Source organism: Salarias fasciatus (assembly GCF_902148845.1).
Source record: "Salarias fasciatus chromosome 7 unlocalized genomic scaffold, fSalaFa1.1 super_scaffold_4, whole genome shotgun sequence".
Lineage (NCBI taxonomy): Eukaryota > Metazoa > Chordata > Actinopteri > Blenniiformes > Blenniidae > Salarias > Salarias fasciatus.
In genome coordinates, this window is record NW_021941229.1 from 13,108,185 (window position 1) to 13,133,225 (window position 25,041).

At 41.7% G+C, this 25,041-nt stretch overlaps 1 protein-coding gene across 3 annotated transcripts; it reads right to left on the reverse strand.

The window, feature by feature from the left end:
- Positions 1–1,777: 1,777 nt before the first annotated feature.
- On the reverse strand, positions 1,778–24,227 carry hook3 (hook microtubule-tethering protein 3). 3 transcript variants are annotated; one of them, XM_030085047.1, is made up of 25 exons: positions 24,090–24,227; positions 15,992–16,077; positions 15,825–15,897; positions 15,672–15,722; positions 15,423–15,555; positions 15,229–15,296; positions 15,050–15,112; positions 14,792–14,875; positions 13,818–13,880; positions 11,830–11,993; positions 11,489–11,629; positions 11,227–11,314; positions 10,816–10,929; positions 10,589–10,699; positions 10,328–10,412; positions 10,158–10,227; positions 8,663–8,803; positions 8,188–8,275; positions 7,468–7,502; positions 7,260–7,342; positions 6,771–6,871; positions 6,544–6,648; positions 6,307–6,378; positions 5,934–6,070; positions 1,778–4,293 (listed from the first exon to the last, which is right to left on the reverse strand). In XM_030085047.1, exons 1-25 carry the CDS (start codon positions 24,144–24,146, stop codon positions 4,278–4,280), a joined length of 2,229 nt encoding a protein of 742 aa, XP_029940907.1. In that variant the 5' UTR covers positions 24,147–24,227; the 3' UTR covers positions 1,778–4,277. The 3 variants fall into 3 exon arrangements, with proteins under 3 accessions (XP_029940907.1, XP_029940908.1, XP_029940910.1); XM_030085048.1 differs by lacking the exon at positions 13,818–13,880; XM_030085050.1 differs by lacking the exon at positions 13,818–13,880 and having other exon boundaries at positions 1,783–6,070.
- Between the last annotated feature and the right edge of the window lie 814 nt (positions 24,228–25,041).

Sequence of the window (25,041 nt, forward strand, 5' to 3'; positions counted from 1 at the left end):
TCGCGCCGACGCCGGCCGTTGAGAAAGAAACCCTCCCGGTGTTTGTTATGTTTGACAGCAGGTCTGACTGTAATGGAATAATAAGCGGACACCCTGTGGTCATGTTTGGACTGACAGCGGGAGAACTGCGAGATCCGTCCACACCAGTGGAAATGTGTGGGAGCTGCTGGCTCCTCTCCGTCACTCAGCTGTGGATGAATCCATCCACCCATCTACACCCCTTCATCCACCTCAGGGTCACTGGAGCTACGGCCGGTCCATCGCAGGGCAGACTGACTCGCTGCCTTCTTAGAAAATAGCTTCTTGCAGTAACTGACCTTCACACCTTACAAGAAACCTTTAAGTCAGCTCCACTGTTCATGGGATTAAAATCAATAAGAAAATCAAAATGGTTAAAAAAAAATCCTTTTGAATGAAATATAGATGTTAGAACTTTGGATTGAACAGTGTTGATCCAACAGACACATGTTCGGGATGTTTGCACACGTCTTTTTCATTGTTAACACCAGCAGTGAAAAACGTTTCCAGTTTTGCAGTTTTGTGCTACTTGAGAAGCATCAGACTAATAAATCGTGTTTATAGTACTCAGTGTTGTTCCGCTTTGAACCACCTGCTTGTTTGTGAAACATTTAAAATAAGAACAGATTTCCGAACATTCGGTCATTCTTGCACACAAATAGAGGGTGGAACTGATGAAAAACTATTGTCGTCTAAATGTTTGGTGTTGGTCGGCAGACACGGCTTGACACAGATGTTTAGAGGAATCATCTCCCCTCTTCACTCTCAGAAGCGAGTGAGTAACCAGAGAAGCGTATTTATATTGACTCTGGACCTCTGCCGTGACTCGACATGAGGAAGAACCCAGAGGCCGGGGTCAGAGAGGGAGAGAGACGCTCTCAGGAATGAAGAACGGGACACCGATACTGGGAAGTTCCTGCGTCCGCAGCCTCGAGGGGCATCCGGGCTTTGTTTCCCAGGACTGGAACCAGTTTGCAAATTCAATTCATACGAGGGGCAGATATCGAAAATCAAACCTCGGCGTTATCCACCGCCGTTATGGAAGGATGACAGAATAGCACGGCTTTAGTGACTGCAGCGGCGTCCGTGAAACCGAGGACGGGACAGCGGGTTGGGAAACAGGAAAACATGTCTGCTCGGAAAGCAGAACTTAGCATCTAGATTACAGATACACGTCTTCGTTTCAGGGCCGTTTAGTGGACTTGAAAGTCTTTCACAACCACCTTTCACATCGAATTCATCTCTCCGTCTTCTCCCCGGAGGTCGTTTCTGTCTGCTGAACTTTGAAAACCGAGAGGCTTTGCTGGAATTTTCATTTAATGAAGGGAACATGGGCATTTTAAGGGTCTTGTTTTTGTTATTTTCAGCCAAAAGTCTTTCTGTTTAAGACTTCAAAAAGTCAGAGAAATACAAAGTTCTTTCTATGAGCGGAAGTCATTTCCAAAGTTGGAGAAATAAAAGTTCCTGAGACAAACCAGCAGTTTTATACAAGCTTTATTTACAATGTCATTTCCAAGTTTTGCAGTGTAGGAAGCACATGTCCGTCATAAACGCCCCGGTGGGACCGACGCTCTACGAAACCCATCTAGCTAGACACAAACTTTTATTTTCCTCATTGTCAAACATCCAGCCACTTCCTATCCCACAACCACATACTGTATGTACATAGTGTGTCTGTATACAAGCAATAGAAAACTTGGCAAATGGAGGGTTATTTGCTACTTCAAGATGTAACGAAACCTTTTTTTTTTCCTCTTCCCCCAATCGGTTAAAAAAAAAAAAAAAAAAAAACGGCCAACACTGCACACGGTGTAATTCTGACTTGGTAACAGCTGAGTGGGGTTTAATTTTAGACTAATAAAGTTCAGCTGGCTCTCATTGCAGTCAGCAGCCACCTTCAGTTAACTTGTATTTATAAGGTCTGACTGTCAAAATAAAATATTTGAAACCAGGTAACACCAAAGCATAAACACAAGGACGAATTAAAGTAACAGAAAACCAGTGTCTAATTCGGTGATAAGACAGCCTGCCTTCTTACGAGGGAGTCATCAAAACCGCTTTTAGAAAAATGTCTCCTCACATCCCTGATGTAGATACTAACTGTATAGGTGGATGGGCTCCAGTATATACAGACTTCTTACCAGAATCAGTTGAGGGTGGACGGTTAATTAAAATGAAGGATTAATGGCTAGTGGTTTACACAAGGATGAGACAACAACTCTTCACACAATCAGATTGGGAAATGTGATTTTGAGTCATATTTGGGGAGAAATAATATTCATTTGATGCTCAAATATTAACATCACATCAACGCAATTCTACAAACATGCTCAACGGCCAATTAACTCGTTTTTTTTTTTTCTTCCACAGACAAGACTTTTAGTCTTTGTATAAATATAGTCATTTGTTGGGTCAGTAAATTCACCTTTCAGCAAATTTAAAGTGAAAAATGTGCTTTTTTTTTTTTTAATAAGTCATAAAAGAGGAGACGTTCCTTTTAACGCACCATTACTTAACACAGTGATTTTCTCCTGTTCCTGAAGAAACCAGAGGTAAATGGAACCCGACGCTTCTCCAATTCGCACCGTCGTCACGCGGAGACGAACGCCGCAGAGCTCGACCTCCTTCCGTTGCATAAGCAAAGTATTCAACAGTATTTTCACGTCTACAGAGACATCCTTTGTAACAGTATGTGTGATGATATAATAATACTAATGTTTTAAAAAAAAAAAAAGAGAGAAGAAAAGTTAACACTGCTGTACAAGCGGCAAAGGAATAAATAAGCCATTAGGATAAAACTCCATGGTATGATTGAAACTAAGGTTACATGTTATAACAAGTTGAAGTAAAATAGGTTAAAAAGTGAGGAAAAGCCCTCATTAAGCCCGCCGAAAGTATTTAAATGATGGAATACGTCATGAAGATGAGGCTTAAAGTCATCTCATATTAGTTTTTTCCTGATATATTATAAAAAAAAAAAAAAAAGGATTCGGTAAGAAAGTATACCTTGCTGAGGGTAAATCCTACGTTCAACAAAGGCACTAAAGTGGAGGAAGCCGTCTTCTCCCCCATTGCAATCCTTTACGGTCCACAGGTCCGTCTGGTTTTCAGTCCCTCCGAACTCCTTTCCAACCAAACTTTAATAAGCTCAAAGTAAAATTTAAATAAGACATTCTTAAAAAAAAAAAAAAAAAAAAAAAAAAAAGTCTACATAAATGTACGAGGTAACATACAGAAACACTGTAACAGTACTGGAATCTCTTCCTCAGGGTGCATGGTTATTTTTTTTGAGACTGGACACCCGTGTGTGCGTGGGAGAACATGCAAACTGAACCAGGACTTCCTCATTGCGAGGCGAGCATGCTAACCACTGCAACACGGAGTTTAGAAAGCACCCTTAAAGTCAATCTTTTTTTATTTTTGACCTGTGACGAGACGCAGTAACGAATAAGATGAAGTGTCTGATGTGACCGCTTCTGAAGCAAAGCGATCGACATTGTCTTTTAAAATTATTGCATTGATTTCCTTTAGACTGATGAAAGCGGACAATCCCTAAATCCTGAACGCGCCAAAGCACCGTCTCATCCGAATGATCGATCATACTGAAAACGGCGGGCATCAATACTGAACCGATACTGATAAAGTGTAAGAAGGCTTAATGGGGGCTTTTATTCTGTAAAAAAAAAAAAAAAAAATTTAAAAAGCACATTTGTAACATTTTTTTCTTCTGCCATCCTATGCAGCCTGTCCACAAGTATTTAGGGAAATACAGTGGAGTCCCACCAGCTTTAAGTCACTTGCTGTGTAGTCCATACTTCAGGTAAAACCATTTCTAACATGCGAAAAGACGGAGAGGCTGAATGTGCAGAGAGGACACGCCTTTCCGTTATGCAGACCGATTTGCAGGCTAAACCTCTCAAATATCCCTCCGACGTTCTTCAGGACCGCGTACATGAAAGCAGGTATGTGGAGATTTGTCATTGAGGTATCGCAAAACAGCCAAATCCAGGTTAAACACACAGAAAAGGCTTATTGAATCAACTGGTGATGACGCATGGCGCTGCAGGAGGGCTGTTAGTGCTCATGCTGCCGATGGCGGGTCGGTTATTTGCAGGCTGGAGTCAATGGAAGGTCATGCAAACAGTTCGCAGGCAGTGTAGTTCATGCATTGCATCGGGAGGGGAGGGAAGGGGGGGGTAGTGGGGGGGTCAGTGGCGGCCAGGCCGGGCAAGGCTTTGGGCAGCTCATTGGTGTGCCGGTCATGCAGTGACATTGCTGTTGGAGGAGAGAGAAGTTATGATCAGACGGTGGCGACTGTTAGAATGGTGTGAACACACACATTCACCGCCGAAGAGAATTTAAAGTCATGACAATGTGCAGAGGATGGAATAAAAACAAACATTTCCAAGGATGGCGACGACTACAACAAGAATCCTGCTGCTTCCGACTGCGGCGCTTCCAAACCAAACAACTTTCAACCCTGATTAAACAGGACTTTTCATTCCATGGTGGGAATTTATTCCACAAGCAGAGGTTCTCAAAGTGTAGGAGGCATCGAGGAGCAGGAATTAAAAGGGGGGGGGGGGGGGGGGGGGGGGGTGATAAGCTCCTATAATTTGAGAACCTCTGATCTAGAATGACATGGTAAAGTTGGGGTAACTTCAAATAAGTGAGGTACGAGCAGTGAAATTCACAACTATGGCACACAGAGAGACTCTGATAAATGCTGGTAAGTTTTGCTAAACAATGGCTCAAAGCTGCTTCTTTAAGGAGAGATTTCAAACCAGGTTAGTGTACGGAGGAAGAGTTATCTCAGCCTCGATCTTCCAAAGCAAGGACTGCAACTTCAAACCTCAATGGAAATCATTTAAGCTGATCACCGACCAGGAGTTCAGTGGATTATTCATTCAGGTCGGTTAGCCAACAAACCAGACGTCTTCCTATGCCTCCACGCATCTGCAGCTTAAAGGAGACCCATGATGCTTCCGCAGCCATCATATGATGAAGCGAAGGAGTTTTCACATGATCATCTGCTCCAGATACAACCTGATGAGGCTGGTGTCAAATTACAGGCACTCAATGTATATGTTTGCAACAAAATACAGCCAAACAGAGCTTTTGGGATGGGCGGCTTCAGGCAAAGCTACAATTCCATAACATAGAATAAAATTACAACATATAAACAGCCTGTATAAGAGAAATAAAAAATCCACTTCACTGGAGAACAGCATCATAGGTCCACTTTAAGACAGATTTGAAGTGAAATTAGACCGAGGTAAAAAATGCTGAAATGTAAATTAGTTTTTTAAGTCTTTAAACGTAACGATGTAGAAAGTTAAAACAAAAAGACGCACAATCAAAATTCGCAAACTTCAGGCAGAAGCATGAAGCCGTCACAGGTAGAGATGTGCATAAATACTGCATGAGCAGGTAGAGCGGGTCCTCCCGATAAAAAGTGACAACCGCTCATCAAAAGACGACAGATGAGACAAGCTGATTTCTTCTGAGTCTTGGGAGTCCGCATTACCTGCGCGGCCGAAGCCAGAGTACGCCCAAAAGACGTTTGGAGTGATTAGTCAGACCCGATCAAATATGCTGGGGCTTAAAAAAAAAAAAAGAAAGGTACAAGCCTTGCATCACAAGAGTTAATTAATGCTTAGTCAGGGGCAAAGAAAAGAAACAAAATAAACAAAGTGGTGAAAGAATTGGACAGCCTTGTCTGGCATCTCTACCTCATGGATCTGATCGAGAAGAAACAAGAAGAAAATCAATAGGCAGAAAAGCATGGGAAATAAAGAACTTCCATCAGAAATGAGTGGAAACACTGTGCCTTAAAATAGGCAAGTAAGCAAGTTCAGGGGGATTTTAAGGAAGGTAGTTAGTTGCAGGGATTTGTGCGCCCCGCTGCCGTCTACCTGGCGGTAGCTGGCTGGACGTGGCCTGGGTACGAGCGGCGTGTGCTGGTGGCTTGTCTCTGCCGGGCCAGGAAGGACTGACCAGACCCTGTGTTGGCAAGTCTGTCTTCAGCCGCCTTCTTGTGCAAAGACATTCCCTGGAGAGAGAGAGACGGGAAACAGACCGTGGCTGTGTCACTTATGGTGCTTAGAATGAAAAAAACAAAAAGAGAAGTTCGCTACTCCAGAAGCAAGAGAATTGAAATTAGTTTAACTTATGAAATCAACATCAACAGCTCCCCCTTGATCAAATATGCTGAGAGAAAACATTCATATAGCAGCCAATGCTGCCCTCTAGTGGCCAAAGCCTCGTCTGTCTTCAGGGTCTTCTCACCATGTTGTACCAGGCAGACACAATCAGCTTTTCCTCGTGGTCCCTCTGGCACTTTGTCTTGTCCATTTCTTTCTGTGAGGAGGAAACGCCGAAGCACAAAAAAGCTGAAGCAATGCAAGAACAGTCCAAATACAAAGTTATCAGTGAAATGTGCCCGGTTCTGTTAGAGAGGAAGCATTTTTCCATCTGCAACTACATAGATCTGACCTTCTGATTATGAACTCGACGACGGTTTACCTCCAAAGAATGTAGCATCCTGTCCTTCTCCTGCAGCTGGTTTTTCAGGGCCTGGACCTCTGGGCCTGAACCCTGGTTCTGCTTGGGATCCAGGGTACGGATCACCTGGAAAGGACAGAATTTTATCTTGTTAATATCCTTCAGTGCCTTGAAGTGCTGGTAGTAACGAGTTGGTTTCCCAGTTCAACAGTGGAATCTTTAAAGATAATAATGATAAAAAAACTCACACTCTTGGCTTTTTCAAGGTATTTCTTATATCTCTCCTCCATCTGTTTCATGTCTTCATCTTTCTTTTTCAAGGCTTCTTCCAGCTCTTCTGCACGTTGGGCTGAAAGGAGAATAACAGCACCTTAGTCTAATTGTTGTTTGCCGTCATCTATGAACCAGATTTTGGGTAACTGTTAGCTTCTGGGCCGTATCGGGTCCTGGTCCCCACACTTTACAGCCGGAGAGCCAGTTTTCCAAAACAATAATCACCGTTTTTTTGCAGGTAAATGTGGGATTATGGTCAAGTGCAGCATATTTGACCAAATTACTGTATCATTAAATAACTGTGTGCTGGTTATACTTACACACCTATCTGATACAAATATTAAAGTAGCTTCCATGATTTCAATATTGATCAAATCTACTGTATATCACATTGTGACATATCAAAAAGCAAAAACGAGAAGTAATCCTAAAAGAGATGAAAAGTTTGACTCTTTCGGACTCACAGCTCGCGTTGTATTTCGGCTCCATTTCATCGATCAGAGTGTTTTTCTTCAGAAGCTCGTTGTTCAGCTCTCGCACCTTTTCCCTGAGAGAAAAAGAAAAGATCAGAATGAAAGTTTTCTGTTTTTTCTACTTTGATGTTCCTACTTAAAAAAAATTAAATAACATGAAATCTTTAAATGAAAAAAAGATACTCAGAAAACCACTTACATGTGTTCCTCATATTTCTTCTTCAGAATGGAAGACTGAAAAGACAAAGTACAATTCACAAGATGTTTTCCAACAGATATCAACTCTATCTTAAAAAAATAAACTACTGAAATTACAGTTGTGTCAGGCATATCGTAGGATTGTACCTTCTATCAGGTTAGATGTAACTAATCTATCTAAAACAGAAACACATGACAGCAGCTCTACAAAACAAACAATACGTTCACTACTGTCTATCTCTAGAATGACTTGAGTTCAAATTTAAAACACATCCAACGTCTCCGTAACCAAAATTATATACTTACTATAGTCTGAACGTGGGGCATTGTGTGGGGAGAAAAGATTCAATTTTTACCACTGACTTTGAACACACCTCTTCCAACTATATTGAAAGTTTAGGTATAAATATTTTGCCAGTGAGACGACGAACAGAAACCTGCTTCCTGTTCTGTCTGTTGCCTACTTGTCTGGATGCACCAATAAAGCGAATAATTAAGATTTCATAAATTTAGGGATTTTACGTTTAACTCAGCCAGCGATGCCATCAAACCAGACACGAGGCATAACAAATGTTTTCTCCTCAACAGACTGACAGAAAGATGGCTCTGTGAACTGGCAGACCGGGAGCTGGGATGAGACTCCGCATATTTGTTGCTGCTGCCACATTTCAGCTGCGCTCCCTGTCGAACAGAGAACCAAACAAAACGTCTGATCACTCACGTCGTCTGCTTTAGATCCCTGTTCTTGGAGAGTCTTCTGCAGCTCCTCCACCTGACTCTGTTCTTCCATCAGGCGCTGATTGATTAACCTGGACAGCGAACACAAAACACCGGTCTGACTAAGTGATTTGGAACCGATTGCATGCAGTGGAAGGGGGAAAAAAAACTGTTAGAGGAATGGACTTTTGGCTGAGAGGCCATTGATTGAAATACCAGCAGGGACAAAGAGAGATCTGAGACGTAGGCACTGGGAGACTGATCTACAATCCAACAGCGGAGCGGCAGCGCTGCTCTGAAATCTCAAACCAAAACCATCTTGGCAGAGACAAATTCTATTTATTACTGATTCAAATTCAATTCAATACAAATAAAAGCCCGTCTGTGCTTTGGGCAGTGCTATGAGCAACTCGGCCTGGAGCACATTTGTCCAAGACAGTCGGTCCGGACGGGCTTTCAGCTTCAGTCTGAGTGTCTACCTGTTCTCCGTCTCCAGTTCGTTCTTTCTTCTGTTGGAGTCCTCCAGTAGACTCTGCAGCAGTGCGATCTTTTCGTTGTCGGATCCTTCCTGGGCCAACTTCAGCATCTTGTTCTCATGCTGAAGGCGAATCAGATGCTCCCTGAGGAAAAAAAAAAAAAATTTAAAAAAATTGTGTAAAGTTCTCCAAAAGCTGCAATTCAACTGACTGCATCATGTAAGAAGTGAATTTGCTAAAACAAAACCAAATTTAAGTCTAATCACTTAAATCAAACATCAGCAGTTATCTACCTGAAACTTCAAGAGTTGCGGAATAAACACCCGTGTAATGGAACTCCAGAAAAGTGTTTGATTCGCTGACTTTGTAGCTAAAAATATAACTGCGATTGGGTAACCACTATTTTTGCAAAGTCACATCTTTCAACGTTTGCCCGAGAGACGCCTCATGTTGACAGTGTCAGTTTTTCCTCTGTTGTCTGTAGTGAGGAAGGATCAATTCAGGTTACGTCCACAAGAAGAAGAAATACAAAAGAATCCAGATAGAACCACAGAAGTGTAAAATGGGCTCCAAAACGTAGAAATACTACACTCGATCTTTTGATCTGCTTCAGATGTGAATCGGGCTAGTTTTCAGACTGTCGCCTGAACCCTGGTTTTTTTTTTTTCTCTCTCTTTCTTTTTTCGGGGTGTGGCGGCTGCCCTCACGACAGGGACAGCCTAAGTGTTTCCAGACAGCGCTCACAGCTGCCGGCTCGTAAAGGCTGCGCGCCCGGGACGGAAAAGGAAGACTTCAGACGAGGCGCAGTAGATTAGGAGAATTACTGCGTCTCCAGCTGTTGCTCACACGCTGCTTCAGCATTCGAACACAGCGGAGGAGGAACAATCAATCCCAGATGCAGAGAATAAAAGCTCCAGGTTGATGTTGGAGACGCATAAATGTCACCATTGCAACATCTTAGTTTCGTTTCACAAATGTTTAGTTAACTCGGGACACAACAACATTCCATTCATCTGCTCCTGGAGGAAATAAACTGATTGGATGAATTATCTGAATCTCAGAGTAAAATTATTTCAGAAAGTTCAGGATTTCAGCACGAAGGAAAAAAAAAAATCTAGTAATAGTACGAAACCAATAGAAAGCCCTCTCATCTTGGAAAACTGCAGTCGGGCTGATGTAACCGTTACGTAACTCTCTACAGAGAAGCTCTTTTTGGGTCAAACCCATTCACCTAAAATCTGTAGAGGAAGCGAGCAGAATGGGGAAGAACACATCTGTCTGCAAAGTGAGTGAGAAAAATCACACACATCTAAGTAAAACAGTGATACCACAAGTGAATAAATAAAAAACAGCAGTTATGGCTGTGAAAAATGAGCCGTTCTTAGATTTTCAATGTGAAATAGTGGGAATATTTCCAATCCCTGGTTTGTAAAGTCGATAGTTCTGGAGTTGTTGCGCTAAGTTGAAAAAAAAAAAAAAAGGTTTCAAAAGTTCTTACCGAATCTCTGGAACGGTGATCTCAGCAGCCAGCGAATCAGAGCCGTCGTTATGCACCAGCGGGAACAAACCTGTAAAAACGGAAAATATAGCCGCAATTAATTAGAATTAACATCAATCAGCTCTGATTTAGTCCCTGGCTAACTCAAACTCCCGCTCATGCGACCGTACTTGATGTGAGTTGTCCCTCTTGAGCTTGGACACAGTGGAGCTCCTCGATGGTTTCTTTCAGAGAGTCTCTCTCGGTACGCATGCGCTGCAGAAGCAAACAGAAGTACAAAGAAATGAGACGAAGCAAAGAAGAAATGACGCAAAATCCAGAAGCGATGTATTTAACTGTCGACGCCTGCTCTGCTATGCTCACATTTTGATAGATCTGAGAGCTTTTTCATGAATTATACTGTATTATTAAGTCATATGAAACAAACGTACATCTTTCTCTTTTTGGAGAGAGTCCACTTTCTCTTTGACTCGTTTATACTCAAATTCCATCTTGTCGGCTTTTTTAGACTCTTCTGACAGTCTGTTTTGAAGCTCCACAACCTGGGAGAGAGGACAGTTCAAACAAAAAGATTACCTCACAAAAAACTTAAAAATACTGGGCATTAAAAAAAACCAATAAAAACAAAACAAGAAATGTCCAACAGCGCTCCTTGTACCTGTCTCTTGTATGTTTCCAGCTGGCCTTTCGCAGCGTTCGCTTTCCGTAACTCTTCCTCCAAGCTGACGATGCTCTGCATTAACGCCGTGTTCTTCTCCTCCATGAGTTTGTTCTAGAAAATAGAGACGCTTTTGAGTTTTCTTTGTGGAGTCAGATTCATCTTGCATGTAGACAGGAGAAGAAACTAAAGACACCTGAATCCTCCCTGTGTAACTTTTTACAACAGGATTGTGCCACTTTGATCATCGTGAGGGTCACAAAACTGTCTTCTCATTACCAGAGATTAGCCATGACTTCAAAGATGTACCAGATTTTGCTGCTACTTTTATCAAAAAATGTCATTCAACTTCATACAGCAATTACTAAGCGTTTTCTAATTTCGTTATTTTCTATGCTGGTGGCTGCGTACCTGTCTCCTGAGAAGCCCCAGGTCCTCCAGCTTCTTTTTGTAGTGCTCTACCGTTCCTTCTAGTTTGGACACTTTATCAGAGGAGTGTCTGGAAGGAAAATGGATCGTTTGTTTAGAAACGTTATGCCAACAAAAGAAAGTTATCATCTTCCAAATGTAGACTTTGTTACTGTTCATCAATAGGCAACATTTATTCAATAGTAGGTAACAAAGACAAACCATCTACACATTTAAGATCACAATATGAATATAGCAGAATTACCGAAGGACATCCATCTCGTCTTTGAGAGATTGGGCTTCACCAGCCAGAGAGGTGAGCTCTTCATTCTGAGACTTTGCATCCAGAAGTTCTTTTTCAAGCTCCTCACAGCGGATCCGGTAATCGTCTTTCACTGCCTCCAACCTACAGGGAAGCAAAAGCGGCCATCAGAAGTCTTACATGTCATGATCACACATCTTTTCTACCTACACCAATATGAGGCATCCAGGTTTGATCTGCTGTGCTCCGTCACATCGGGCTGGATGCCCAAAGCTCAGGCCAACGTTCAATTCCTCAATCACAAGCCTCTGATTAAACCATGAGGACACGTCCACATCTCCTACCTGAAGGTTTCCTCTTGCAGCTGCTCCAGCTGTGTCTGCAGCTGGAGGTGTCTGCGCCCGGCGGGGCTGTTGATATCTTCTATGGAGTCGGACTGGTTCAGTCGCTCCATCAGCACCTGGTTTTCTGCCAGCAGGCTGCTTTTCTCCTCCTGCAGCGCCGCCACCTGAGGGAGCCGACGAGGTCCAGAGACGGGGAAAGAAGAGGAGAGCGTGGATTCGGAAGAGGTGGGAGCAGATATGGATTAAGAATGAAAGAGAAGAGATGGAAATATGTGGAAAGAATGATACAGAGAAGGAAACAAATTAGAAACAAAGTTAAATTGAAAACTTGGCTGCATCTCTAAAGCAATGTTAATTCTCTAAAAGCCTTCAAACCATTAAGTCTGATACTACTGCAAACACACACCAAACACACTTCAACAAGGCAGAGAGGGCTGCATATGTGAGCTGACGACGTCTCCTGAGTGCGATAAACAAGGCTTCAAACTCCACGCAAAGCAAAGCAGAGGCTGGTTTGGTTGTTGTCTTACTCTATTTAAAAAGGGCAAGAAAATTATTAATGGCACTACAGTGAAACCTAAACACAGGAAGAGCTGAGCTCTTCTGAAATTAGTACTTTAACTTGCAGACAAAGTTTTTTCCAAGCCTGATTTAGCAATCAAGTCAACAAATCTTCTAAATATTACTATCTGAAATTCAAACCTTTTCTGATATCCAGGTATACTTTCATTAATGCCCATTTTGTGATTGTTAAAACAACGCCTATCTAAAAGACAATGCCTGTCTAAAATGCCTTAAAATGTGCTGATAACGCAAACATGTGAAAGCAATCATTGAGAACTTGCACCAGTGTGGAAATTCTCCGAGCGCAACGAGCCTGAATCACATCACTGATGTGAACGCGTGAGGTGGAAAAGCAGAAAATAAGAGGAGGGGTCTGGAGTGTTCAGTCTCGCTCTCAAACAGACTTAATTCCTACTGGGAGGAGACAGGGGTGCGTGCAAGACTTAACAACTGTGCTGACTGCAGGCCGATGAGTCATGCAACAGACACTGGACAGTTTATTAAAAAGGACAAAAGGAGGATTCTCAACACAATTTTTACCAAAAAACAGGAGTAATATTAAGTACTATAACATGTCTAATTTCTAAATAATGTGTATGAACTAGAGCATGACAGAGGAGCTACAGAATTTTTTTTCAAATAGGAGTCCTGTGAAAAGACAGCTGGTCGTCTAGATCAATATGGGAAATGTCTCAAAGAGAAGCGAGGTGTAGAATTATCCATTATGTGTCGGGGAGTGAGAAAGATTTGTACGCAAGCAGCAAAAAAAGAAAAAAAAAAACTCCAAATGAAAGGAAAAATGTTTTCACTTGCAGCTTTTGTCTCCTCTGAGGCGCGATGTGTTCTCTGAATGAGTAACTCTGCTTTGTAACGAGATTCTGAACAAACATTCACAGCAGTTTTTGATTAAACTTCACAATTAGCTGAGCAAGCGGTTCTTATGTGTTTTATTGACACCAGATTTAAAAAAAAAAAAAAAAAAAAAAGGCTGACTGAAATCAGACAGAGAACGAGAAACCTGAGGAATATTTTCAAGTTAGACTGCACATCGAAGTCTGAACAGACTGAACGATGCTTCTTTCTCTTGCGTTCTGTTGCTTTCGTCAAACATGAGCCGCAGCAAGGTTACGAAAATAATCAAAGAAAGAAAGATCATTAGTGAAAGGACGACACCTGACACACCCACACAAAACTGCAGTTGTGGCCGGTGTGCTTCCAGAACACCGTGTGTACATGTGCGCACAAGCTCTTGTGCACAATCGTGTACACACACATGCACACAAACACACAGTCTGGGTAAGGGGAATCTGGTGCAAGCAGACTTTCAAAAAAAAAAACCAAAACAAAATAAAAACTCAGCACTCGGACACACCACACGTCATAAACAGAGGAAAAGACAGAAAGAAAAGAAAGTGTGGATTTACCCTCTCTTCTAGCTCATTATACTCTAACCTCAGTCTATCACGCTCTTCCTGGACATGGAGGGCCTTTAAAGCAAGGCACACAGTATTGAAAGAGTAAGAAAAAAAAAGGAAGAAACCGATTCAACACAGTAGAAGAGCAGGCCACACTTTAAATTACAGCTCCGTTTTCACTGAAATGTCATGGCTTTCATTAGCATAAACATTTAAACCACACTGCGGTTTGTGCCACAGGGTGGGCTCTGTCACCCCCTTACTGCATCAGTTCAATTGAGATTTTCATTAAAAATAATTGAGAGAAAAGGTCATGCGCATCAATTACAATAAAAAAATAAATACATAAATCACACCTTTTATAATAAATCATTAAAGATTAATAAAGAAGAGAAAGGAGCTGCTTTTAAAGTGTAAACAAATGTCTAAAAGCACCGAGTACAACATTATCATCATGAGTTTGGAACAAAGAGCAGAAAAGGAAAAAAATAAAATGTCATTCAGGTAAATGAGCAATGGGTCTGTATTTCACAGTGTATCAATATTCTGTCTGCTTATATTCTGTCTTATAACAGATCACAGTAAACTTCTGACCCTTAATTATTTTAATGATTTTCTACATTTTGATCCTCACATATTTTTTTGGTGTGAAAAGACTGCCTGAAACTGTAATAAATCCCAACATGTGGTCTGATAACAGTGCTCTGCGAGAGCTTACGAGTTGTGGCTGATAAGTACCGCCTGCATGGGTCAACCATATACTTAAGGGCATTTTCGCACTATAATGACCCTACTACAAAAAATAAAACCTACTTGAAAGTTCTACTTAGATGTTCAGTTTCAGCAGCATCTTATTTCTGAAACTCAAACAACCCTATAATTATAACAGGAGGCGATATTTAATATTATTCACTTTAAACTCACAGTCTAGACAGCAGTGAAGTGATCTAAACCCTGGAAGTTTGTCACAGGATAAAACCTACCTGCATGTCGAGCTCTCGACATCGCTGAGCAATCTCTTCCTTGGTGGCCAAAGCATCGTTCAGCTCTTCCACCGTCTTCTTATACTGGAACAAACGGAAAGAATAAAGTGTCTGATGTTGGTAAACAGTAACAGATCTGAGTCTTCTTTTCCTCACAACCAGTTGTTTAATAGATCTTCCACAAAACACAGAGTGTATAACCACATCAGCAACACATTAAAAAAGCACAGCATGGAATTGACGGTGACATGTCCGTACCTGTCTGTCCAGATCAACATACGAGTCATTTCCTCCTGAAACTGGAGTCTCTTTACTCATCAGCTATGGAAACACAATAAAATAGTTTAACAGCAGCACAACGCACAAGTGATGAATGTCAGTGGTTTTATTGTATAGAGATACAATCTGACTCAAGTCGAAACGGAACAGAAGTCTACCTCTTGGATGGCTGTCATGACAACGTGCTGAACAGACTCTTCCATCATCATGATGGTCTGGATGTATTCTAGACACGATGAAGGTGAACACACAATCAGGACTTTGAGTTTAAAGTTGACAGAACGCTAAACTACTGCTCCTTCTTTTTATATCAATGCAATCGACATGCACAGACCGAGTGATCAATACGCACCTTGTTTCTGTTCACAGTTGACGGCACAACCCAATATGAGTTGCAGCATCCTGCCGAGCTCGGCGGCGTCTGAGTGTTCTCCAATGAGGTTAATGTCAGGCAGCGTGAAGTCGTTCATGTGCTGGCCCAAGACCTAAACCAACACAGAAGAAGTATTAAAACTATTTTGGTAATTAACTGAATCAATCAGCGCCACTGAGTAGAAGATGGGTTCTGAGAGCTTTTGTTCAAAAACAAAAATCTTCTTACCTCCTGGTTATAATCTAGGATGCCTTTTAGGATTTTCTTTAGATTGCTGACCTGAAAGCAGCAGATTAGATACAAATGCAAGTGAACCTCAAAACAAAATGAAACACACAACTGTCAATAAAACCAAGAACAGGTGTTCAATAAAGTCCATACCTTTAATCTCCAGTTGTCTCCAACATCTGGCTTGATTCTGCTAATCCAAGCATCATTGAAATACACTACATCTCTGGAAATAGAAAAAAAAAAAGGAATAGAATGAAACCAGACAATGAAACAAGTTGAAAACAATGAAAAGACAAACATTCAGCACAGAAACTTACATTTTCTGTAAAGCCTGTGCCATGACGATACCACTGGTCAAGTCCTCTACTGTCTTGCACGGGGCCTCCACGCCGAACGTCTGGACCTGAACAACACACACGCACACACACAGGCAGTGCTCAGTGAAAGATACAACAGGAACAGTTCATTCACACTCACAGTGCGATTGTGTATGAGTGCACTCATACACAATCGCACTGTGCAGCCTCTCTGTGTCGGGATTACATGACGTTTGTTGGCAATGAGCAAGAGGGGAAAAACAAATTCTGCTCAAAAGAGGACTATTGACAATAAAAACCAGTGAATCGCTTAGTAGAAGGCAAGATGTACGAATGTGTTGGTTGGTATTTCATCTCCAAGTTTTTTTCATAACAAATGTCTCTGGAGTCACATCTTACTCTAAACCAGTGTACAAGTAAGAAACTCACATGAGTAACATTCTTTAGCCTACATGCCAACTGTCACTGTGCCGGAGGAGGGGAAGCCGAGAGCAGGAATGTTGGAGGAAAATGACACGTTTGAAATTCAGTCGGCGCGTCGCTCCGCCTCTCTGACTCAGTCAGCAGTTCACTGAGAGCAGAAATCCACCATCAACAATTTCAAAGATCAGGGACGACCTACCTGACGACAGGTTTATTCTAGAGCTGCAGAAGGAAACACGGGGATGACGAGTGTGTTTACACTGCATCGTGTCTGGAGCAGCTGAAACAAACTGCATTAGGGGGAGTCTGAATGCTCTCACTGACACGCTGGTACATAACAGGCATAGAACATAACCTGTGAAGCTCAATGTAAGTCTGAACACTGTACACAGGCTGACCAACAACAGGCAGGCTACTGTGATCAATGTGCATCCTGAATTGTGTTTTCCTTTTTATGACACACATCCTGACACATTTTACAGGATGTCAGTGAGTCAGTGAAAACTCGTCAACAATTATCTGTCTGAAATCAGGAACTGCGCCACAACTGAACGCAGCCAAACTCAGACTGAAACTAGGCTTCAGTATAATCACATATTTCCAGGTTACATGAAAGTCCAGTATAAAGTCCATCCAACACTCTTAATGTTACGACTTTAGTGACGAGAGTGTGCAGCCAAGTGAAGTTGAACCATTGATTTAGTATTTTTACTTAACAGAATCGTACGCTGTGATCAGCGATGAATTCTGTCATGAATTAATTTGCGTCTCTGTTTTAATTACAGAATCAGATGCCTCTGCGCTGGAGTGATATGTATCAACTATGAGATCAGCAGCTCAAAATGTCAATCTGCTTCTTTATTTGCACGTCACTGCCATGTAACTACTGGCTTTACTGCTGTTTACACAATTTGATCAAAATATACATGATGCAATAACAAACCTTGCTTACACTAATCTGCTGAACGGGTATTATTACAGCTTTTGAACAAGTTTAAACAACATTAAAAAGAGAAGATAACTTTTTGTGTTCTATCTATTTTACACTTTCAATATCTTGAATAATTATGCAGGCTTTCAGACGTAGTTAAATGGTTACGGGGGCAGCTAAGAGCATGACAGTATGTTTAGCAGGAAGGACGGTGAGATCTGTCCACAGGCAGACACTTGAGCCGATACACAACACAAGGACACACTGCACGTCATGAGGACAACATGACACTCACAACCACATCCAGTTTTATAATTAGTAGGTGATGAAGCGCAATGCTGTGATATTGACATTGTTATGCTCTCATGATATTAATTCAGCGGCTCAATTAGCTGTAAACAGCTTTAAAAATTGAGAGACCTGTCAACAAGCTCATGGAGTTTTTTTCAGTTTTTTGTAGGTAGCTGAGCACCAGCCACTCTCGAGCATGGAGGAAACACAAAACCCGACCCCAAACAATACCTCCTGATTACATAACATCAATTAGCCATGAGAGGCTAAGGGAAACGTTAGCAGCGACAATGACCCACTCAGTGTTCACTCAACCAGCTCAAATAAACTGCTGTCTCCAAATTCAAACAGCAGCTCAGTTGGAACGACTCTCCTTCCTGTGAAGGCTTGATTATCTTGTATAGAAGGTTTTTTGCTGATTTCCTGTTTTAGATTTCACTACGTAATAATTCCCATGATATTTACCACCAAAGCACAAACCGCTTAAAAACAAACGGAACGAAAAAAGCACCAATTTTACTTGTCTTCTCAGATATTTAATAGTTTTTAAATGTGGTTAAAACAATCATTGCAAGACACATTACTCCTCATATCTATACCAGTATGAGAATGTGCGGTTAAGGTTAACTGGATTAAATGCAGAGAAGTCATTAAAAAAGTATACTTTCTTTATTTTTTTAGTGACAGGTAACTAAAGCACAAGAAGTTTGGCTGCAGAGTCATTGTTCTAAAACCTCACAGGCTTTTACATCATTTCCCTTTGCAGGAAAGTTGTGTGAGAAAAAGAAAACAAGGGATGAGTCAGTTCATCAGAGGAAGACAAAGTACCAGCAAGCATGACAGCAATGACAGTCAACAGGCTGTGAGAGTACAAGAGACTGAAGCCACTGAAAAGCTGTGGATCACGTGACCTTAAGTCACTCTCAAGCATTCAAAAGTTACTTTTTTAATCTGTTTTGTTTACAGGGGTGGAGTCCCTTTAAAAAAAATGCCCCAACAATCCTTACTGAGCCACACTGGCCCCTCATAGCCACGTGGTCGCAACATGTATGACTGCAGGTCACATTTCCAAAAAAATATATGGTGGATATATATCACAGGATAACAAAAGCCTTTGAAAGGGTGGTATGTCCCATGTGACGCCTATTGTGAAGGCGCAGGGAGGCCATGCAGGTGGACGGCTTTGTGCACGCACTCGTAGATGCATGAAGCCTGATATGACTGGTACAGCTGCGAATACTGAAAGGACCTTAAACTCTGATTTGTTACAAAATGAAATCAATATAATCTCTAGTGATGGCATCAGCATGAAAGTCAATCGATCAATACATCAGCTGAACATTGATATATGCTCAATCACACTGCTAAGAGATCTTTTCCATGTAAACGTTACTGAGATTTAAATCAGTGTATCAGTTGTTACTGAACCAAGGATCAATAAGATTGTCAAGAATAGCCAAGAAAGCAATGGACAAGTGACTTCAGTTGTCATATCAGACCTCTTCACTAATGGCTCCGGGCTACACCGTGTCCTCTGCGTCACCGTGATCGCCTTCCAATCAGCTTATTATGATTATGCTAATCGGGGGACCTTGGAGCAACGACCACAGAGTGAATGGAGGTCAACAACCACGTCTGCATCTGCTGAAACGTCCATTCAGCACTTCCCTCTGTAGAAAACCGTACTGGCAATGCTATTGGCTACTAAACACCATCATTTAAAGTTGAACCCAAATGACCTTCTGGACCAGTAACAGTGGTAAACAACCATGTGACATAAAAGAAACAATGCTGTTTTTTTTGTTTGTTTTTTAATAAACTTTTCATCCACAACATGTCAAAAATTAAATCTAGAGAATTAAAAAACACAGGTTTGTACATTGCATTATTCCTGATGGAAAGCAGGTATATACACATCTCAGTCACAATAAAATTAAATAACGATGTCAAATTATATTACACACAAATTTCTCTGGCAATGCACTCTTTCGAATGAAGATAACTAAACTGAGTCACATAAACAAACTAGTCTGTGACAGAAGAAGTTCTGTTGCTTTCCAGCTTTTTATTGAGAGAAAAATTAAACAGTGGCCAAGTTGTAATCTGTACGAGAATGACCCATTCTTCTTACGCAGAGCTACTCTACACACCAAAAAACCAATCACACCGCAATAACAACTCGGAAAGTCTTCATCTGTAGCTTTTCTCAAGTGAACACCAACGCCACTCATGCACACCAGCAGAATCAGTGACAACTGTGTAAAGTGATGTCTGACTTCTGGCACGTCATCATAAAGCAAGAGCTATTCATAAGAAGAAAAAAAATCAAATATAAGGAGCTATCCTGCTGTTTTGTCAGAGATACAGGTTTGTGTTCTGCATTAACGATCCGTCACACTCACCCATGTGACTTCACAGTTAGCAGGTATGCGAGGAATGTTTGCCAGTTGTACTGTAATTTGAAAAAAGTCTTACTCCTTAGTTTCAGTCAAGATAATCCACTCACGGCATTGAAGCATGCTACATAGATGGAATATAAATCAACTGATGCTTTGGGTGAAATACTGGGGATGTGCAGGGAACAATCTGCAGGAAATTTAGGGTCTTTCCATATCACACACCCCTCTCCGTTTGACCCAGCTCAGCCAGGGTCAAGGCGTGAAAGCAAGCACACAGCTGAGCAAAAAGCAGGACGGCACGCCTGCACGAACCAACGCTCTAACCGGTGCCACGTGTGTTTTCATTATACAACGGTGACATTTATGACAGGACTGTTTTGTGACAACATCAACTGAGGTACCTGTACACAGTTTCCACAATAGGACATCTCAAGCGTTTACAACTGTGTTCAAGTAGCACTGTGTGATCCCAGCTTTCTCGTGTTTTTGTTATTTCATTATTTCCTGAGTTGTCAACAAAACCACGGGTGTCAAACACATTGCGAAGGAGTCAAAATTGTCCTGTTGGCATTTTCAGCGCTTAAGTTTTTATTTCCGAAATGGGAGATGATTCTCCCCCTTCCTGTTTCGCATTGGGGGGAGAAGGCTGTTATACACTTGGGGGGGATACTATGCTTGAGACGAACTTTCAATCTTGCATTGTACATTCATACCTCAGATCAATAGATCACTTTAACTTTGTCATTTTTTCTCTCTCAGCTGCATCAGTGGCTCTCTCTTTTCTCCAGGGGTGTGGTTACGTGGGTGTTTTTAATTAGGAATTGGTTTATTTCAAACTAAGCAACTCAGAATTATATCCTCTAATGATGGGGGCAGCGAAGCATTTTGATTGGACAGGGGGCGGCCGTGACGTACTTGCGTCTCTCGGAAGTAAAGAAAGCAGTTCAGCAGCGGTTTTTCTCTTGTTTCTTTCTCAATTAACTCTGATGCAATAGCTTTGAAAATGTCCGCATTGTTATCTGCCCGTCCATCCGCTCGTTTCATTATATCCATTTCTTCTAAAACTCCCGCTACAAAAATCATCTCTGTACAAGTTTAACTGCTTGAAATTCTGCCTCATCACAACGGAGAGCATGAGGCGAACGACTGGAATAAAGTCACGTCTAATTTACATATAATTCTGCTCCCAAAGAAGAATAAACAGGCCGGTCTATTCGGATTTAAACTTAATTCCGAACAAAGTTTTCAGTCGTTTACATGGACACTTTAGAGCGTAATTAGACTTTATTAAGTGCGATGAAAACGCATGGCATGTTGTCGTCTTTTCCTTTCTTTTATCTCCTCTACTCTGCTTCACCTCCTTCCAGCTAATGACACAGGGATTAAAACAACAGCATATTTGTGAGCCTGAAAAGTTATGCAGGTTGATACATCAATTCCCATCTTTCACCTTCTCTCTTGGCATTCATTGAACTACATTCATTGCTGTAATTTAGTTGTCTTTGCCCTTCTCTCTTCTGTTCATCTCTATGAGGCATCAGTATTCTGATTAGTTCTCAATCTTTGTCAGATTCTTCATTTCATGCATACTGATGAAAGGAAAAAAAATAAATATACAATTCATTGGAGACACGCATGTCCCGTTTCTGTGCTCCGAGGCTGATTGTTAAGTGAAGGACCGATCCTCCTCCTCAGTGGAAAATATTCTTCCCCAGACACACAATCAGCAAATAACCAATTAAAAAATGTATCAACAGAAAGAAAAAGCTCAGTGTCACATTTTCACCACTTCATTTGGTTTGGTTTGCGTCACCCTACACTTAAAGAGCACACCGAACTGCCTGGAAAACGTAACACAATTACAACAGCTGCTCATTTAGGGTGCTGTCGCCCGAAACGAAGATTGGCCAGAGAGGAAAAAAGCACAACGAAGTAGAAACCCAGCTCATTGACTGGTCCCGACAGAAGGTGTTCCCCCCCATAAACCGGCTAGTTGCCAGTAGGTAGCCACAAGCAACTGTGCTATGGTCTTCTGACCATATCTCAATGAGCACCTGCACTTCCTCATTCCTCCAAGTCTGAGCACCAGACATTTTCCAACGCCATCTTTCCATTTTGTGTCTACTTCTTCAGATTCACGCAGTTATATTAGTTTGTTTACAACCCAAAATGCACTGCACTCTACGTCCTCATCCGACATCCTCTCTCTCTCTCGACGCGCTGGAAAGTCCACTGTGCTTTCACACTGTCCACGGACCAAACTACAGTTCATCTGCAAGTGAACCAAGATCCACGTTTTCAGGTGGACCAGAGCTCACCAATTTTATCCGGACTACAGTCTAGATGAGCTTTCAGACGTAGCTAAACAGAACAGATCATCTCAGGAACTAAATCTGGTCTGGAACAATCAGTGCATGTATGAAAGCAAGAGAGGCCTGAAGAGGAGGTCACAGGACAGCAGCAGTTCAACTGTGGCACAGCCCGAGTGTGATGTGAAAGCAATCGCAGTGTCTCTGCATGACATCTGGGGTTGTTAAAATACACTTTATTGGAAAAGTGTTATTAAACTGAAAAGAGTGAGCATCACACTCTGGAATCTGAAATTGCAGTCATTGTTGAAAGCAGTTCAGACAGAGACGGATGTGTGTGTGTTTTGAAAAGGTTGCAGTCATGGACTCCCTCCTGCCCCAAGGTAAAAATCGCACAATTTCATATTTTGAGGGTCAGTGTGTTGTAACGTGCACAACGAAGGCTGCAGAAATCTTCGTCTGAAAAGAAATCCTGTGGTCGGCATGAAAATAGATGATCACGTCGATGATGATCTTGTTTGAAAGTATTGTGTTCGTGTCTTTGTGGTATCACATTTGTTCTTCAAAATACCAGTGCTCCTTCACTTGCCCCCAATACTGGCAGTATTATTTTTTTGCATTTATTCACACACTTACTGACCTCAGCCATGTACCTCGTTGGCAGCAGTGCACCACCTGACAGGCCAGGCATTTTTGCAGGCCTAGTAGCATTTATTACAAATTCTGATTTAAAAAAAAATACATATTAACATTTTCTGTATGTAAAAATGTTTATTTCTTCACAAAAAAAGTTAAAATTGGGGGTTGTGATGCTATTTTTTAACAAGGCTGGATATGACGTTGATGCTCCAAATATAATTCAAACTAGGAAATATTCCTCTTTAATATTATTTAAATTTAATCAATTTATACTGTATTTCAAAATCCGCTTCTGAAACAGCAACTTCCCTTTGAAAATGTTACTGTAATTATCAGCAAGACAATACTTTTACAACTTAAAAAAAACTATTGTGATCAATGAAATCTAGTGTTATTTCCATATTTATTGCTCGGGGTGCACATTTAGTCTTTAGATGCTCTCATTTCGACCGTAAAGCACCTCGAGGCTGTTTTTGATGTGGTGTATAGAATAAACGCAATTGGTATGGATCATTAAACTATAAAAATTGATGTTTTACAGTGGACACATTATGGAGAGTTAGACGTCTGATTCAGAGATGTAAACATGGGGTAATCTGTCACACGTGACTGCTGTCTGAAGGTTTTTTTCCACAGAAACACACCTATTAAAGTGTATCGATGCAGATGACTAACTTATGATTGGGAATAAGAAACGCAGATGCGACCACTAGACAACAATAAGGAGATGTGAGACGTGAGGCAGACAGTGAGCGGGTCCGTTTCATAAGCATCAAATCCCTCGCCAAATAAGAGCTAAATCATAACAAGGCCAATGTCTCTGCCTTCTAAGCCTTCATTCGCAGCACGGGGCAGCGATTTAGCACCGGGGAGTTGAGCTGGGTGAAAACGCGATAGCGAGGAGGCTAAAACGAAAACCCCAAAACGGCACAGCAGCAGCTAAACACACGAACAGCTGGCCTGCCTGCACACGTAGTGTCATTTCCACCGTTTCCCCGTTAGCTCGCGCGGCTAGCCAGCTAGCTAGCCTCGGACGCTAGGCTAGCGTCGCCGGGCGCCGCAGAACAGCCTGTCAGTCAATGAAAACACACAATTTCGGCACTCACCCACGTCAGCAGGCTCTCGCAGAGCTCCATTCGATCCAAGGTCTCCGAGGTACTCATGTTTTCCTCACGCAGACCGACTTTACGTGGCGAGAAAATCCCGAACTCCGCACACTCCGGAGATCTGTCGGTCTTTGGGTGTCTCGCTCTCCACCAGCCAATGGCGGGTTGCGTTCCTTCTGCTGCCCGGCCTCTACCGGAGGCGGGCGGAGTGGGCGGAGTCTGCAGTATATTATTTAAAGAAAGAATACATCTGTCCTGTACTTTTGGTTGATGGATGCAATGTACCGAGTGCGCAGCGCAAATAACGGATCCCTGTGATTGGCGCACATATTGGCAGATTGTGCTGCGCAAATAATCAATCTTGAATATATTGATCACATCAACTGCCAGCAATTAAAAATGACATACTGAATATGAATTGCTTTTTGTATATCATAAAATGAAAATATCCTGTATATATTAAAATTATGTCTATATTATAATAAATTACAATAAATTATAAAGTCTTCTTTATTTTAATGGAACACTGCATTGTTTTGTCAAGACAGAACAACTCAAACTGCAGCTGTTACTAATTGTGTAATAGCTAATAAATAGTTGCAATAATTGACTCTCCTGCAGGCAAACTGGAAGTTATCCATGAGATGAGGTGTCTCACTTTTATTCAAAAGACTGCAGCTGACTCATTACTGCTCAGCCAGGAGCTCTACAGGAGGAGAGACACACCCGGCTCAGGAAAGACTGAATACCAAAAGAAGCATGTCAGGTATTCTGACTGACGAGACATTGTGCAATTCATTAAGCACAACTACTGAATTGTTCGCATCGTAAGTTTATCACTTCACGTCACACAAGTCTGATCTGCTTTACAAGTTTATCTGGTCTGAAATGCATTTTAATGCATACTTGGAGTATATTATATATACCACTTGTGTCACCAGTTTAGATTAGT